Source organism: Schistocerca americana, chromosome 1, assembly GCF_021461395.2.
Source record: "Schistocerca americana isolate TAMUIC-IGC-003095 chromosome 1, iqSchAmer2.1, whole genome shotgun sequence".
Classification (NCBI taxonomy): domain Eukaryota; kingdom Metazoa; phylum Arthropoda; class Insecta; order Orthoptera; family Acrididae; genus Schistocerca; species Schistocerca americana.
Genome location: NC_060119.1, coordinates 558,515,744 through 558,533,563, shown reverse-complemented (window position 1 = coordinate 558,533,563; position 17,820 = coordinate 558,515,744). Strand labels below are relative to the sequence as shown.

General features: G+C 37.6%; 1 protein-coding gene across 1 annotated transcript in view; it reads left to right on the top strand.

The window, feature by feature from the left end:
* The window catches only part of LOC124606307 (CAD protein), a 545,680-nt gene that overhangs the window by 203,942 nt on the left and 323,918 nt on the right, over positions 1-17,820 (top strand). Inside the window, exons 16-19 of the mRNA XM_047138292.1 lie at positions 9,714-9,932; positions 10,015-10,213; positions 14,292-14,443; positions 16,294-16,398. Coding sequence (XP_046994248.1) covers positions 9,714-9,932; positions 10,015-10,213; positions 14,292-14,443; positions 16,294-16,398 — 675 coding nt within the window. The remainder of the gene's footprint in view (positions 1-9,713; positions 9,933-10,014; positions 10,214-14,291; positions 14,444-16,293; positions 16,399-17,820) is intronic.

Sequence of the window (17,820 nt, the reverse complement as noted above, 5' to 3'; positions counted from 1 at the left end):
TTGTTTATGATCTTTTCAACCGTGTCAACATAAGTTTTTTGTTCCCTGGCACACTTTCCAGCGAGGGTAGAATTGCTGTCAAAGATGCTCACCTTAGCTCTCTCATGTAATCTTTTTACATCCTTATTGGTACGGTTGTACTCGGTTTTCAAAAAAGTTTGTTCTAAAGTCAGAAAACGTACATCTTGAAAGAGTTTTTGTACATCATCCAGTACATTTTTTCATGCTGACTCGATTTCAGATATGTGTGTTTGATTTGTTGTCCCCACCTGAGCTAAGCTCTGACGTGCACTTCGTAAACTACTGTGTGCTGTTGCAAGTTCCTCAACTTCATGTGTACTGTGATCTTGATCTTCATTCATACTAAAAAAATTCTTGTCTAGCTCATTGTACATATTAGTAAATTTTGTATCTAATTTATTAGTTGCATCTGACAACTGTATGTTAAAGTTAGACCAAAAAGTCATGACACTTTTGAACGACTCTGAAAACTTGCATACTAAGGTACTGAGTCCTTGATCTAAATTGCCAAGACCAGTAGACACATTAATGATTTTTGTACTGAAGTCTATATCCAGTCATATGGATTTCTGTAAGCATTGTTCCATGATTGATACCTGCAAATGATGATTGTGAAGTGTGTGCATGTGTGTCCATTCTGTTCACTCAACGTGGAGCTCAAAAAATTTGGGGAGGCTTGCATCCCTCAACGATACAGATAGCCATACCGTAGGTGCAACCACAGTGGAGGGGTATCTGTTGAGAGCCCAGACAAACATGTGGTTCCTGAAGAGGGGGCAGCAGCCTTTTCAATAGCTGCACAGGCAACAGTCTGGATGATTGACTGACCTGACCTTGTAACACTAACCAAAACGGCCTTGCTGTGCTGGTACTGCGAATGGCTGAAAGCAAGGGGAAACTACAGCTGTAATTTTTACCGAGGGCATGCAGCTTTACTGTATGATTAAATGATGATGGCGTCCTCTTGGGTAAAATATTCCGGAGGTAAAATAGTCACCCATTCGGATCTCGGGGCAGGGACTACTCAAGAGGACGTCGTTATCAGGAGAAAGAAAACTGGCGTTCTACGGATCGGAGCGTGGAATGTCAGATCCCTTAATCGGGCAGATAGGTTAGAAAATTTAAAAGGGAAATGGATAGGTTAAAGCTGGATATAGTGGAGTTCGGTGGCAGGAGAAACCCGACTTCCTGTCAGGTGAATACAGGGTTATAAATACAAAATCACATAGGGGTAATGCAGGAGTAGGTTTAATAATGAACAGAAAAATAGGAGTGCGGGTAAGCTACTACAAACAGCATAGTGAACGCATTATTGTTGCCAAGATAGACACAAAGCCCACACCTACTACAGTAGTACAAGTTTATATGCCAACTAGCTCTGCAGATGATGAAGAAATTGATGAAATGTATGATGAGATAAAAGAAATTATTCAGGTAGTGAAGGGAGACGAAAATTTAATAGTCATGGATGACTGGAATTCGACAGTAGGAAAAGGGGGAGAAGGAAACATAGTAGGTGAATATGGATTGGGGCTAAGAAATGCAAGAGGAAGCCGCCTGGTAGAATTTTGCACAGAGCATAACTTAATCATAGCTAACACTTGGTTCAAGAATCATGAAAGAAGGTTGTATACAGGGAAGAAGCCTGGAGATACTAAAAGGTTTCAGATAGATTATATAATGGTAAGACAGAGATTTAGGAACCAGATTTTAAATTGTAAGACATTTCCAGGGACAGATGTGAACTCTGACCATTGTAAGACATTTCCAGGGGCAGATGTGGACTCTGACCACAATCTATTGGTTATGAACTGTAGATTAAAGCTGAAGAAACTTCAAAAAGGTGGGAAATTAAGGAGATGGGACCTGGATAAACTGAAAGAACCAGAGGTTTTACAGAGTTTCAGGGAGAGCATAAGGGAACAATTGACAGGAATGGGGAAAAGAAATACAGTAGAAGAAGAGTGGGTAGCTTTGAGGAATGAAACAGTGAAAGCAGCAGAGGATCAAGTAGGTAAAAAGACGAGGGCTAGTAGAAATCCTTGGGTAACAGAAGAGATACTGAATTTAATTGATGAAAGGAGAAAATACAAAAATGCCGTAAGTGAAGCAGGCAAAAAGGAATACAAACATCTCAAAAGTGAGATTGACAGGAAGTGCAAAATGGCTAGAGGACAAATGTAAGGATGTAGAGGCTTATCTCACGAGGGGTAGGATAGATACTGCCTACAGGAAAATTAGAGAGACCTTTAGAGAAAAGAGAAGCACTTGCATGAATATCAAGAGCTCACATGGAAACCCAGTTCTAAGCAAAGAAGGGAAAGCAGAAAGGTGGAAGGAGTATATAGAGGGTCTATACGGGGGCGATGTTCTTGAGGACAATAGTATGGAAATGGAAGATGAAATGGGAGATATGATGCTGTGCGAAGAGTTTGACAGAGCACTGAAAGACCCAAGTCGAAACAAGGCCCCGGGAGTAGACAACATTCCATTGGAACTACTGACAGCCTTGGGAGAGCCAGTCCTGACAAAACTCTACCATATGGTGAGCAAGATGTATTAGACAGGCTAAATACCCTCAGACTTCAAGAAGAATATAATAATTCCAATCCCAAAGAAAGCAGGTTTTGACAGATGTGAAAATTACTGAACTATCAGTTTAATAAGTGACAGCTGCAAAATACTAACGTAAATTCTTTACAGACAAATGGAAAAACTGGTAGAAGCTGACCTGAGGGAAGATCAATTTGGATTCCGTAAAAATGTTGGAACACGTGAGGCAATACTGACCTTACGACTTATCTTAGAAAACAGATTAAGAAAAGGCAAACCTACATTTCTAGCATTTGTAGACTTAGAGAAAGCTTTTGACAATGTTGACTGGAATACTCTTTCAAATTCTGAAGGTGGCAGGGGTAAAATACAGGGAGCGATAGGCTATTTACAATTTGTATAGAAACTAAATGGCAGTTATAAGAGCTGAGGGACATGAAAGGGAAGCAGTGGTTGGGAAGGGAGTGAGACAGGGTTGTAGCCTCTCCCCAATGCTATTCAATCTGTATATTCAGCAAGCAGTAAAGGAAACAAAAGAAAAATTTGGAGTAGGTATTAAAATCCATGGAGAAGAAATAAAAACTTTGAGGTTCGCCGATGACATTGTAATTCTGTCAGAGACAGTGAAGGACTTGGAAGAACAGTTGAACGGAATGGACAGTGTCTTGAAAGGAGGGTTTAAGATGAACATCTACAAATGCAAAACGAGGATAATGGAATGTAGTCGAATTAAGTCGGGTGATGCTGAGGGAATTAGATTAGGAAATGAGACACTGAAAGTATTAACGGAGTTTTGCTATTTGGGGAGCAGAATAACTGATGATGGTAGAAGTAGAGAGTATATAAAATGTAGACTGGCAATGGCAAGGAAAGAATTTCTGAAGAAGAGAAATTTGTTAACATTGAGTATAGATTTAAGTGTCAGGAAGTCGTTTCTGAAAGTATTTGTATGGAGTGTATCCAGTGTATGGAAGTGAAACATGGACGATAAATACTTTAGACAAGAAGAGAATAGAAGCTTTTGAAATGTGGTGCTACTGAAGAATGCTGAAGATTAGATGGGTAGACCACGTAACTAATGAGGAGGTATTGAATAGAATTGGGGAGAAGAGGATTTTGTGGCACAACTTGACCAGAAGAAGGGATCGGTTAATAGGACATGTTCTGTGGCATCAAGGGATCACCAATTTAGTACTGGAGGGCAGCGTGGAAGGTAGAAATGTAGAGGGAGACCAAGAGATGAATACACTAAGCAGATTCAGAAGGATGTAGGCTGCAGTAGGTACTGGGAGATGAAGAAGCTTGCACAGGATAGAGTAGCATGGAGAGCTGCATCAAACCAGTCTCAGGACTGAAGACCACAACTACAACATGTCTGTTGCGTTTCTATCCAAATTATTTTGAAAAGAGACATCTCCTATTGAGGACAGTGAATTAACCTCATTGACATATTTTTGTCCATTTGTTGATGCTGAGTTCAGTTGTGTATTGTGTTCAACTGTGACTTTCCCACCTTGTTGTGATGCATTGTCATTTTCATTATCTAATACATTAGATTATGATTCAGTATTTTCATAATCACTACCATTAGCATTAATTTTCCCATTGACACTTCCATTTTGACTGACAATAAAAGGTACACACTGTGACTGACTTTTGAAATATAATATAAACTCAATAGTTAAAATTTCACTCATCATACATGTTTGCAACAGGATGGCTTCTCTTTATGTCACTGTTGTGTATGAAATTCATTTGCTATTGCAATGAAAAATCATCTGTACCATAAATATTGTTGCTTGCAAAAAAGATTTAAGCAGGTTAAGCATCAGGATATTGCTATTGCGGGCTGTGATCAATGGAATATTCTTGATCCTGCTTTGGTTGACATACTTATGTTCACATTCTGCAAAGTTCAATTACTTGTCTTTGTAGAAAATTTTCTTCAGTTTTTGTAATTTTGTCCCACTTTTACTGGTAATCCTTCTTTTCTCATTGTATCCTCGTTGTCGAATATCTGGAACAAAGACAGAATACAAGTAGTATTTCAACAATTAGTTACAATTACATTACATTTTCTTATGATCAGGAGATTGTAGGATCTGATCTCTGTTTGGTTACCAGTGTATTCTATTATGTTTTTTACTACGGGCTAGATAATGAATTAGTTCCTGAATTGTAAATGTTTTGTGACCTTTGACTGTGAAGTTATAAATGGAAGTTAATGAAATGCTTTTATGGCTATCTGCTGACGAGACACCATCTAATATATCAAAATAAACTTTCTAGGAAAATCATTATTAAATGTTCTTAGTTGTATTTTCTTTTCAGTTGGAAACTTCACCACCTCTTTCTGCCGCAATGGTCGTCTCGAATAGAGTTGCCATATAAGTTGCTAATTGTTGACCGTGTCGCCTAATGGAATAAACTCAATTTTGATATAGTGAGATGAACTGTTTGTCAAATAAATACACACACATTTTATTTAGATTAATTCAAAATTCAATATTATTAACAAAACTGCTGCAATAGGAAGAGCGATAAAAATGTTATCCTCTCTTCATCAAGACACACCACGGACTCCTCTTTTTCTGTCAACTAGGAAAAAAACAAGTCACATCTCTGTCATCTAATAGTATCTCTGCTGCAGTGCAGTGCTTCCTTTTTTATCTTATGTATACCTCTTTGGAAACATCTAACAAATGCCGCTACAGAAGTCGTTGCAGAATGGAAAAGCAACAATTGTACACCAGAGGACAGGCTTCTGGACCAGATGAGATACCTGTAAGATTCTACGGAGATTGTGTGATAGGCTTGTTTCCCTTCTAGCAGTAATATATCATAGGTCACTGGAGTAACAGTTGTTATGCAGTGACTGGAAGAAAGCACAAGTCATTCCAGTTTCAAGAAGTGTTACAATGCAGTTGCACATAGGCCTACATAGCTGATGTCAGTTTGTTGTAGACTCATGGAAGTTGTTTTGTGATCACAGATTGATGTTTTCCAAGAATGAAAGCCTCCTCTGTAAAAATCAACGCGTATTCCACAGAGACCTTAGAAAACCAAGCTTGATCTGTTCGTCTTTGAGATCCGCAGTGCTGTAGACAATGGCTCCCAGCTTGATGCCATGTTCCTTGAATTTAGGAAGGCTTTTGATAGTGTGGAGCTATATCATTTAGTGAAAAAATGAGTTTATCGAATATCAAACCAGTTTATGACTGGATTCAAAACTTTCTTGCAGATTGAACTCAAAACTTTGCTTTTAATGAGCAAAATCAACAGAGGTAAAGGGTATTTAAGGAATGTCTCAGTTACAGGTTATAGGATCATAACTGCTTACAATAGACATAAATGTTCTAGTGGATAATATCAAAAGTTCAAAGAGGCTGTTTATAGATGTTGCAGTTTTCTATAAGAAGGTAGCAACACCAGAGAACTGTAGGAAAACCTTCAGAGGAAGATAAATGTTGCAAGGACTGGCAGTTGACCCTTAATGTAGATAAATGTAACATCTTGTTCACACATATGAGAAGAAATCCACTATTGTACAGTTACACTATTGGTGACAAATCGCTATAAACAGTAATTATTGTGAAATACATAGGAATGACCATCCAGAGCATCTTAAAATGGAATGACAACATGTAACTAGAGGCAGGAAGAGGAGACCAAAGTCTGAGATTCATATGAAGAATATTAAGGAAATGTTAAATCTCATAAGAAGTGGCTTACAAAACACTTGACTGATTCATGAGTTTTGTTCCTCTATCTGGAATACTTAGCAGGTAGGATTAATTGGAGAGAGGCAAGAACCAATGAGGAGCAGCAAATTTCATGTCAGAATTATTTAGCCAGAACGAGAGTATCACAGTGCTCTCTGGTGGCAAGTGCTGCAGGAGAGGGATTATGTATTGTGGGGAATTTACTATTCAGATTCCATGAAAATATGTTCTGGGAAGTGTTGGGCAATGTGTTACTTCCTCCCATATAAATCTCGCGAAATGACCACAGTGAGAAAAGTCAAGGAATTAGAGCTAATACAGAGGTTTACTGAGAATTATTCTTACCACAAGCCATTTGTAAAAGGACCAGGGAAAGGGGGACTGGACATTGGTACCACACACTATTAGGTGTATACCAGTAAACTGCCATATACCAGTTAACTGCTGAGAGTCTTAGGATTAACAACTAAAAAAGGGCTTCTTTGGGTGATCATGTGTGACAGGATACCTTGTTTTTGGCAAATCACTGCTTCCCTTCTCAACATTTGACCTGAGTGTAATTGCAAGGTGTGTAAGAAGAGTAATGAGACTGACAACATTGCAGGTTATCTGGCAGTGATGTGTTCTACTTGTGTAGACTGGTTTATTCCACCCTACCAGATGCTCAGTCATAGTTTCAGCTCTGTGCAGCATTCATGTGATTTTTTAGAGTGGCATCAGTGAAATTGTGTCTTTTTGTTGTGGTCACGGTTATAGAACAGTGCAATTTAGATCAAAGTTACACCATTAAATTTAACACAAGACTTGGGGAATCTGCACGTGTGACCTTTGAAAAGTTGAAATAGGTCCACAGGGAGCATTCTATATCAAGAGCACAAGTCCTTCACTGGCAGAAATTATTTCTGGAAGGCTGCGAACATGTTGGAGATGAACCTTGCCAAGGCAGACATCCAGCTTCAAAAACGGATGAAAATGTCAAATACGTGCATGCTCTTGAGAGATCAGACCAATGTTCAACAATAAGGATGGTGGGTTAACTGTTACGCAAACACTTTCACCAAACATTGCATTTTGACCCAAGTTTTGCACATGTGAAAGGTTTGTGCCAAAAAACCTCACAACTGAGCAGGAGGACATCCAAAGACATGTGTGCATTGATCTCCTTAAGAGGATTGCCAATGACCACAAATCATTCAGTCATGTGATCACAGATGATTAATCCTGGATTTTTTATTACGATTCCGAGACAAAATGGCTAACTAAGGGCAAAGTGAGGAGTGCCACTCTGAGACATCTCCTTGACCAAAAAAAACTCAAATGAGCAAGTCAAAGATCAAAACAATGCTGATTACATTTTTGGACAGTAGAGGTATCGTGCACAAAGAATTTGTTCCTCCAGAGCAAACAGTCAGCAAAGAGTTTTACAAAGATGCCCTTGAAAGGTTTAGAAAAATGGTGAATTGAGTGAGTCTAGACATCGCAGATAAGTAGGTATTGTATAACCTATACCACACAACATCAAAAGGGATTCCTGTTGTTCAAAAGGGTCTCTATTCACCTGATCAGAGTCCTTCTGACTTCGTCTCTTACTGAAATAGAAAAATGTCTTAAAAGGACATAATTTTGGAAGTCTGGAGAACATTCAAAAGAATGTGACACAGGTCGAGGGCGCTACCATTTGACACCTTGCAGCACTGCTATCAAGACTGGGGATGACATCTTTGCCAGTGTGTAGCTACTGATGGGATCTACTTTGAAGGAGACAATATTGTTGTCTGGGAAAAAAAAACTTGGTAGATAAAAAAATCAATCTCATTACTTTTCTTACACACCTCATCTTGCTCTTTCTCTTTTAACTTACACAGCAGCCAAATTTAATTTTTTTTTCTGACGCTGAGAACACGATCAGCTTGGATCTGTATTGAAATATACTATCCATCGTATATATTCCTTTCTGCTTCTGATGTACTGTAACTTCTTAAACATCATTTACTGAGTGTTATTTACATAGGAATCCCAGATGATGCATTACTTTGTTCTAACAACAAAAACATGGCTCAAGCAGGCTGTATCTATTTATTCTCTCTGCTATTAGTTAATTTCAATCACCAGTACTTATCACATGCCTCAAGTTTCACATCATATTTGACTAAATAGCCAGCACATATGTAATGGCACACATCATTCTCATATGTGCGTGTAAGCTCAGATACGTGACACAGAGTACACCACTGGATTGTATTTGTTTTCATTCTTAAAACATATTGAGCCTGTGTACCCTCACCAGAACAAAATGCTAAATTTTCGGTTAGATGCGGACAGTGACCAGCCATAGTAAAACTAATGAGCATATAACTAACTACCCAATTTATATTTTCTGAGTTGCCTTGATGATACAACAGTACAACAATGAACACAAATGATGCAAAAAGTATGTCACACTGAAACATTCCATCAAGGAAACCCCGTGTAAGTGGGATATGGGCAAAAATGTGTTCCCCAAGATTTCTTCTCGATTCCTCATTAATAACATTAGTCTTACATGTAATTATAAGGGTGTATGTTGTGTTTTAAGATTAGCACATATGTACTTTCTCTTCGTTCTTCTGTAATTTCTATCTCATGTTTACTACTGAACTGACGATGTATGCCATTTTAATTTTCTTCATAAAGTGCTCCTAGTCCAACTAGTTCTCTGTAGCTGTCTTCATATAACAGTGGGGGAAAAGCTAGAAGTGAAACAAGCTAGGAAAATCCCATTCTCATCCCTTAATTCTGTTCATTAACTACTATAAAATAAGCATCCACATTTTAGTGGTGATGCAGTTGTTTCTCGCCTAGAATCACTCCCAGATAATGCACAAAGAGGTCTAAATGATGTAAGTAGCACCTAAACATGACCTTTGTGGGTAACAGTGTCCCCATAATCAAAAGGTTGTTTATTTCAGTCAGAAGTATGTGAAATGGTCAAACACTGTGTTCAACTCATTTCTACAAGTCAGGGCTATTGGCTGTATCAAGCTTGTTGAGAGCTTATTTCCAGACCTGGTTATCTGCTTAGATGAGATTACCACAAAATGAGTATGCTGCACAAATCAGTAAATTTGCACGATCATTTTACTGTCAACATACAAACTATTTAGTGCCGTTACGGCCACATGGATCAGCCAATATTTTCTATGACACAATCACCTAATCATCATTCCCTCATTCTTAGAGTTATACTGTAAAGTGAAGTGTGTGTACATTATTTTACTCACTTGTATTTTTTGTGGAATCTTCACAGTGACTGGAAGAATGCTGATAGGTACTGAAGCAATTAGAGGCTGTATTTGAAGGGTTGAATTGAGATAGTTATTTTGCATCTGCATGAAATCCTGGGACAAAGCGTATTACAATCTTATTATTATTTAACAGGAGATTGATGTTGATGGTGTTGCATATGATGGTATCATCCTATGCCTTGCAGTATCTGAACATGTGGAAAATGCTGGTGTCCATTCTGGTGATGCAACACTTGTTACACCACCTCAAGATATAAATCCTCAGACACTGTCTAAAATAATGAATATAGCGCGCTCAGTTGCTGGTTCTCTTGAGGTTACTGGACCATTTAACATGCAACTCATAGCAAAGGTATGCTTTTAAACATTTTGATCTTACATTCTTCCTATTCAGATTGTTGTTCATGGCTTAGTCTTTCTTTGTTTAATTTCAGGACAATGAGCTGAAAGTAATAGAATGCAATGTTAGAGTTTCAAGGTCATTTCCATTTGTATCTAAAACATTGGACTACGATTTTGTGGCCATGGCAACTCGAGTAATCATAGGAGAACAAGTAGAGCCTGTTGATGTGTTAAGAGGATGTGGCAAAGTTGGTGTCAAAGTGCCACAATTTTCCTTCTCCCGGTTGGCAGGTAGGAAACTTTAATGTAGACACAATAGAGAAGTAGAACTTTTGTTGCAACCATGGATTAGGAACTGTTAAAAGCTCAAGATTTAGTAACAAAGCTTCTCAGGCCTGTCATTTCAAATTTATTTAATTAGTAGCTCTGTCATTAATCTGCCATTCCATAACCTGTATTTTTCACCTTTAAACTTTTTTTTTTTTACACAGTTTCTTCCCTTCCTGTGTCTATCATGTCAATTTCAGTAGAATATCTTCTTTATTCAGTCATGTAAAAAACAGAATCAAACTTTACAATGTTCTTAAAAGCAGGTAGAAATATCCACTTTCGTTATAATAATGTTACTAGTTTACAACTAGTTTAAGCCTCAATGGCCATTCTCAAACAATTTTGTGATCATGCAATATAGAACTATGCCATACATTTTGAAATAGCAATGTCTTTAAATTTGCATCTCCTATTTGTGTTGATTAAGAAATGCTATCTTATTGTTTTGACGATTTGACATTTGAAACTAGTTATGAACTAATAAAATTAGTATAGAAAGTCTAAAAGTCATCTTCTAGTAAATTCATCACTGTGATAGTGGTGTCAAGAAAATTCTTAAAATGCTTTACATTCATCAGTATATTTTCGAAGGGTATTGTTGTATCATTCCCAGTTTTTCTTATATCCACTATTAATGACAATATTTTTAAACTGATGCGTCTTGCAGAATCTTTGAAAAAAAGTGCACTTGTATCAGCCCTACACACAACAAAAATTAAATGAATAGCTAGTGTCACTTAATGCAGTTTATTTGTTAAACTCTCATACTTAAATCTATTTTCAATCTTTTAAAGATGATAGAAGTGAAGAAACTAAAGACTGTATGTGTGTAGTGACACTTAAGTTACAGCAAATCAAAACTATGTTCAATGGAGGGAAAAACTACTTCTTTCAAAAATATTTGTTCTAGTTACACATTTTGCTCTGTTTATTCACTACAATAAATTGCTACATAAATGTCAAAGCATGTACAACTGGCTTTGTATCACAAAAAATTACATTATTTGTAAACTACGAAGACTACTTACGCCACACATGTTTTAACAGAGATGAATATCAGGTTGATTCTAGAGTCCCAATAAATATCAAAAAGTGAGACTGTTCAGCTGCATGTAGACTTCAAAGGCAACTGTTGTTAACTGCTCTTAAATCTTTTATGCAGATGTTGTATGGATCTATGAACTTCAGGCAGATGTTGCTATTGTTGTGGTCTTCTGTCCAAAGACTAGTTTGATGCAGCTCTCCATGTCACTGTGCAAGCTTCTCCAACTCTGAATAACTACTGCAACCTACATCCTTCTGAATCTGCTTGCTGTATTCATCTCTTGTTCACCTCTAAGATTTCTACCACCCCCCCCCCCCCCCCCAACTTCCCCACCAATACTAAATTGGCTATTGCTTGATGTCTCCTTTGAGTTAAGCTGTGCCACAAATTTCTTGACTCCCCAATTCTATTCAGTACCTCCTCATTGGTTAAGTGATCTACCCATCTAATCTTTAGCATTCTTCTGTAGCACCACATTTCAAAAGTTTCTATTGTCTTCTCATCTGAACTGTTTGTTGTCCATGTTTCACTTCCACATGTGGCTACAACTTGACAAATAGCTTCGGAAAAGACTTCCTAACACTTAAATCTATACTCAGTGTTAATAAATTTCTCTTCAATGGAAATGCTTTTATTGTCATTGCCAATCTATATTTTATATCCTCTTTACTTTTGTGTGTCTCGTTTCCTGGTCTAATTCCTCCATCACCTGATTTAATTTGACTACATCCCATTATCCTTGTTTTGCTGCTGCTGTTGTTGTTCATTTTACATCCTGCTTTCAAGACACTTCCATTATGTTAAACTGCTCTTCCTAGTTCTTTGCTGTCTCTGACAAAATTACAATGACATTGGTGGACCTCAAAGTTTTTATTTCTCCCCCCTGAACTTCAATTCCTACTCTAAATGTTTCTTCGTTTCCTTTATTCCATGCTCAGTGACAGATGTAATAACAGTGCAGATAGGCTGCAACACTGTCTCACTCCCTTCTTAACCACTGCTTCCTTTTCATGACCCTCAACTCCTATAACTGTCATCTGGTTTCTGTACAAGTTCTAAATAGCCTTTCACTCCCAGTATTTTACCTCTGCTACCTTCATAATTTCAGAGAGTGTGTTCCAGTCAGCACTGTCAAAAGTTTCCTCTAAGTTTACAAATGCTATAAATGTAAGTCTGCCTTTCTTTAACCTATAGTCTAAGAGAAGTTGTAGGGTCGGTGTTGCCTCACGTATTCCAACATTTTTACGGAATCCAAACTGATCTTCCCCGAGCTAGGCTTCTACCAGTTTTTCCATTCGTCTGTAAAGAATTTGTGTTAGTATTTTGCAGCAATGAGTTATTAAACTGATAGTTCAGTAGTTTTCACGCTGTCAGCAACTGATTTCTTTGGAACTGAAATTATTACATGCTTCTTTAAGTCCAAGGGTATTTAGCCCATCTCATACGTCTTTCACACCAAACAGAAAAGTTTTGTTGTGGCTGGCTCTGTCAAGGCTATCAGTAGTTCTGTCGGAATGTCAACAACTCCCAGGGCCTTGTTTCATCTCAGGTCTTTGAGTGCTCTGTCAAATTCTTCTTGCAGTATCATATCTCCCATCTCATTTTCAATCAAGTCCTCTTCCATTTCTGTAAAATATTGCTTCCAGTTGTTCTCTCTTGTGTAGACCCTCTATATACTCCTTCCACCATTCAGCTTTCTCTTTTTGCTTAGGACTGGTTTTCCATCTGACCTATTGATATTCGTGCAGATGCTTCTCTGTTCTCCAAAGACCCTAGTGCTATATGCTTCTGAATCCTTACATTTGTGCAATTCATGCTTAGCTATTTTGCTCTTCCTGTCAGTCTCAATTTTTAGATGTCTGTATTCCTTCACCTGCTTCATTTACCTATTTGATCCCCTGCTGCCTTCACTGTCATTTCCCAAAGCTACCCAATCATCTTCTTCCATATTCTTTTCCCCTGTTCTAGTCAGATATTGACTCATGCTCCCTCTGAATCTCTCAGTAACCTTTCTATGTTTTAACTTATGTAGATCCCATCTCCTTAATTTCATACCTTTTTGCAATTCCTTCAGTTTTAATCTATGGTTCATAACCAATAAATTGTGGTCAGAGTCCTCATCTGCGCCTGGAAATGTCTTACAATTTAAATTCTGATTCTGGAATCTCTCTCTTACCAGTATACAATGAATTTGAAACCTTCTGTTGCCTCCAGGTCTGTTTCACATATACAGCCTCCTTTCATTATTCTCAAACCAAGTGTAAATTATGATTAAATTATGCTGTTACTATTTTGCACACAAACAACATATTACTGGCACAGTATCATATCATTGGGAAAAAAGATCTTAAGGGAGCTGTTAAAGTTGTCTGCTGTCAATGCCATACAATAGTTCCATAGCTTCTTTATATGCATGCAGTGACAGGAATAGCAATAACTATTTTCAGTGTGGGTGATTGTAGTTTGTATAAAATACCACTGATAGATTTATAATTTGGTTTATTGACCACACTGGAAAAGGCATATTTTGTACAAAATGAAATTTTCACTCTGCAGTGGAGTGTGCGCTGATATGAAACTTCCTGGCAGATTAAAACTGTGTGCCGGACCGAGATTCGAACTTGGGACCTTTGCCTTTCGCGGGCAAGTGCTCTAACCAACTGAGCTACCCAAGCACGACTCACGCCCCGTCCTCACAGCTTTACTTCTGCCAGTACCTCGTCTCCTACCTTCCAAACTTTACAGAAGCTCTCCTGAGTTCGGTCCGGCGCACAGTTTTAATCTGCCAGGAAGTTTCATATTTTGTAGAATCTTTCATTCAGAATGCTGATTAGAAACTGTAAATTAATATTAGCACAGACTTGTGTTAACTGAGCATTACATGTATCAAACTTATTCCTAGTAACCTGTGTGTATGTATTTTTAACTTTAATTTAAATATTTAAGTGTATGCAGAGGTCAGATGCCTTGACAGAATGTGTTGTTGTATTTCAGGTGCAGATGTTATGTTGGGTGTTGAGATGGCTTCAACTGGGGAAGTGGCTTGCTTTGGTGAAAACAGATATGAGGCATACTTGAAAGCCATGCTGAGCACTGGGTTCCAAATCCCTAAGAATGCAATACTTCTTTCTGTGGGCAGCTTCAAGGTATTATTTGTCAAACAAAAGTGCCAAGTTCCAGGTTCTTGACTCTGATTTCACAAAACAGAAATTGGCAACAGAAGTCAGGATTGTATAAATGAAATGATGAAATACACTCTTGTTGCCTCACAAATAAAATTGCACTGAGTTCAGCAGAAATGACTGACAATGCAATTAAGACTTGTGTGCTACTTAAACTGCAATTGTTTGCATCTAAACTTGAGTTTCAGTAAGTCTTTATTAATGGTACACCTACATTAGTTTTCGTCAGCAGCTACTTTCCTTGTCCTTGTGAACTGTTGACAAGTTTCATAGTTGAGCTGTAGTAAGCAGTATCAATATGTTCCTGTCTGCCACTCGACTGTTACAGGCTAATACTTCCCTCAGAGGACAATCAGTCAAGAGCAAATTATTGCCTGTCCCAGTAACAAAATTTGCTAAGGGTCCATGGTGCAGGAAATATACACAAAGTGAAAATGATCCGGTTTGAACAGTATTAAATGAGGGTATCCTTAGTTCCTTTCAGTGAGAGAAAATTCTCTTTTAATTTTTAAATTTTTGTCGATAAATTCCTGTGTGCTTAGCTCTGAGTTATTGTTTTTAACTAATAAGTTGCCATATGTTATTGAACTTAAATGTTCTCAAATTTTTGACCAAGGTTCATTTCAGTGCTACAAGTGTTCCTTTCCTGCAGTAATATAACAACAAAACATAAGAAGTCTTCCAGACATAAACACACAGTCAGCATTATGAAACTGATAAGTAACATCCATGAACAATTTCTACATTTGGTCTCGTGCACGTGTGCGCGAGCTCTTACAGGTGTGCACATGTACGCGCGTGCGCACCCTCCTTAACCATGCTTCAGTTAAACCAGATCCACATTCATCCTCCAGACTTTTTATGTTCCTTGACTATTTTCCTTTATTCCCAGCCCTAAGAACTCAGGATAAAACTCCATTTCTTATTAAAATCTTGACTATAATAGAGGGAAACATTCCACGTGGGAAAAATATATCTAAAAACAAAGATAATGAGACTTACCAAACAAAAGTGCTGGCAGGTCAATAGACACACAAACATACACACAAAATTCTAGCTTTCGCAACCAACGGTTGCTTCATCAGTAAAGAGGGAAGGGCAGGGAAAGACGAAAGGATGTGGGTTTTAAGGGAGAGGGTAAGGAGTCATTCCAATCCTGGGAGCGGAAAGACTTACCTTAGGGGGGAAAAAGGACAGGTATACACTCGCATACACACACACACATCCATCCGCACATACACACACAGACACAAGCAGACTGCTTGTGTCTGTGTATGTGTGGATCGAAATGTGTGTGTATGCGAGTGTATACCTGTCATTTTTTCCCCCTAAGGTAAGTCTTTCCGCTCCCGGGATTGGAATGACTCCTTACCCTCTCCCTTAAAACCCACATCCTTTCGTCTTTCCCTCTCCTTCCCTCTTTCCTGATGAAGCAACCGTTGGTTGCGAAAGCTAGAATTTTGTGTGTATGTCTGTGTTTGTTTGTGTGTCTATCGACCTGCCAGCACTTTTGTTTGGTAAGTCTCATTATCTTTATAAAATCTTGACTAGTTTGTCAAAGATTGTGCCTCCTCTCCTCCCTGCCCCTACCTTCATTTCCAGTTATCTGAATTGTTCCACATAAAAGTGTTTGCAAGAATGTTTTCAAATGTTATATGAACTGAGTAAAGCAGAGAGAATTCTGTGAATAATAGCTGCACTTCATTGAGTTTGAAGGAACTATAACAACAAACACAAAAATAAGTGTAAATGAACTAATCTGTTTATTTTCGAGTATTTACAATAGAGAAACAATAGTCTATATTTATTTTCAGCACAAAATGGAGCTATTACCCAGTGTCCAGGCTCTCCAGAATATGGGTTACAAACTCTATGCTAGTATGGGAACAGCCGACTTCTACATGGAACATGGTGTAGATGTAAGTACAAATGATCATATTTAAGAAATATATATATATAGTAATGATTTAATGAGATTCTTATGATACTAAGTCCTACTAATTACTTTTGTCACTGTATTTGAGTTCTTGGCAAAAGTGCACAGTTCTCTCTGAAATAACAGTACACAGTTAAAGGTTAATATAAATTATAAATGGAATACAGTGACTACATTCTAAGCCTATAAAAACACTTTTCTTGGACTCTAGCATATATGTGAGCTACTATCCTATTAGGAAGTAATGAATTCTGTAAACAAAATAAATTTCTAAATTAATGTTATTAGAACTGAAGAAGGTATTTTTTTTATGAACAAATGAGTGTGTCATAAAGCACAAACATTTGGAGATTTTCATACTGTCATTTTCCTCTGTTGGATTGCTTGCCTACAATATTACAAAATTATCACAGATTATTTACTGCATAGGCAATACCACTAACAGGACAGAGGGGAATTTTTTTAAATATAACAATTGTAAAACATCTTAACATAGATGTTAAGAAAAAATTGCCAATAGTTCAGATTTCTACAGATCAATGGATTCAGAAACATCGTTTGGTAGTTCAATTGATACAACACGCTTTGGTCTTTGATGCACATCTACAATTGTTATCTCCTGTGTTGTCCGTCTTCTTGGGAATGTTGGTGACTTGTCTGTGCTACTTTCATTAGGTGGTTTAGTGGTAGGCCACAATAGCTTCAGGCTGTATCTCTCACTAGCTCTCGTGGCCTGTTGTGCTGACTTGATCTGTGTCATAAGCATTTCAATATCTGTCTTGTTAGCTGCTGGTTGTTCAGCAAGCAGTCTTGTAAGCCGTTCAGCATGTTTGAGATAAAATATAGCCTGCTGATGTGATCTGTATTTGTTGCTGTAGTTGGCCATCTCAATAAAATGAGGGATGAATAACTCCAGTACTAATTTACTCCTCATTGGATCATTCTTTTGAGGATGTATCTGCAAAAAAATAAATGAATAAAAATTAGTTTTAGGTTGAGGTTACATAAGTCCTTCATATTATGAAATGATCATCTGAAATAGCATTAAAATTTGTGAAGTGTCTTTGTGAGTGATTATTACAGGTTATTGGGATATAGTTGCAGAAGACATCAAAGCAGTGAATATGAGCACTTCCATATATTTAGAAATTCTGATATTATAAATTATCTCAGATAAAAAAAAACTAATAATTTGCTAATCAGTATGATATATACAGTGACAGCTGCTGAAAACATGTCACAGTCACCTAGACCTTATACACAGAGTAAGATTTAAATGTGAGTGCTATTTTGTCAAAATCTGACACAGGCTGCTGCTGTGTAAAGAGCAAATTAATTACATAGGCCAACAATGGAAAACCTTTTTTGCTGAAAATACCTTATTCTTGTGGTTTTTTTAGGGTGG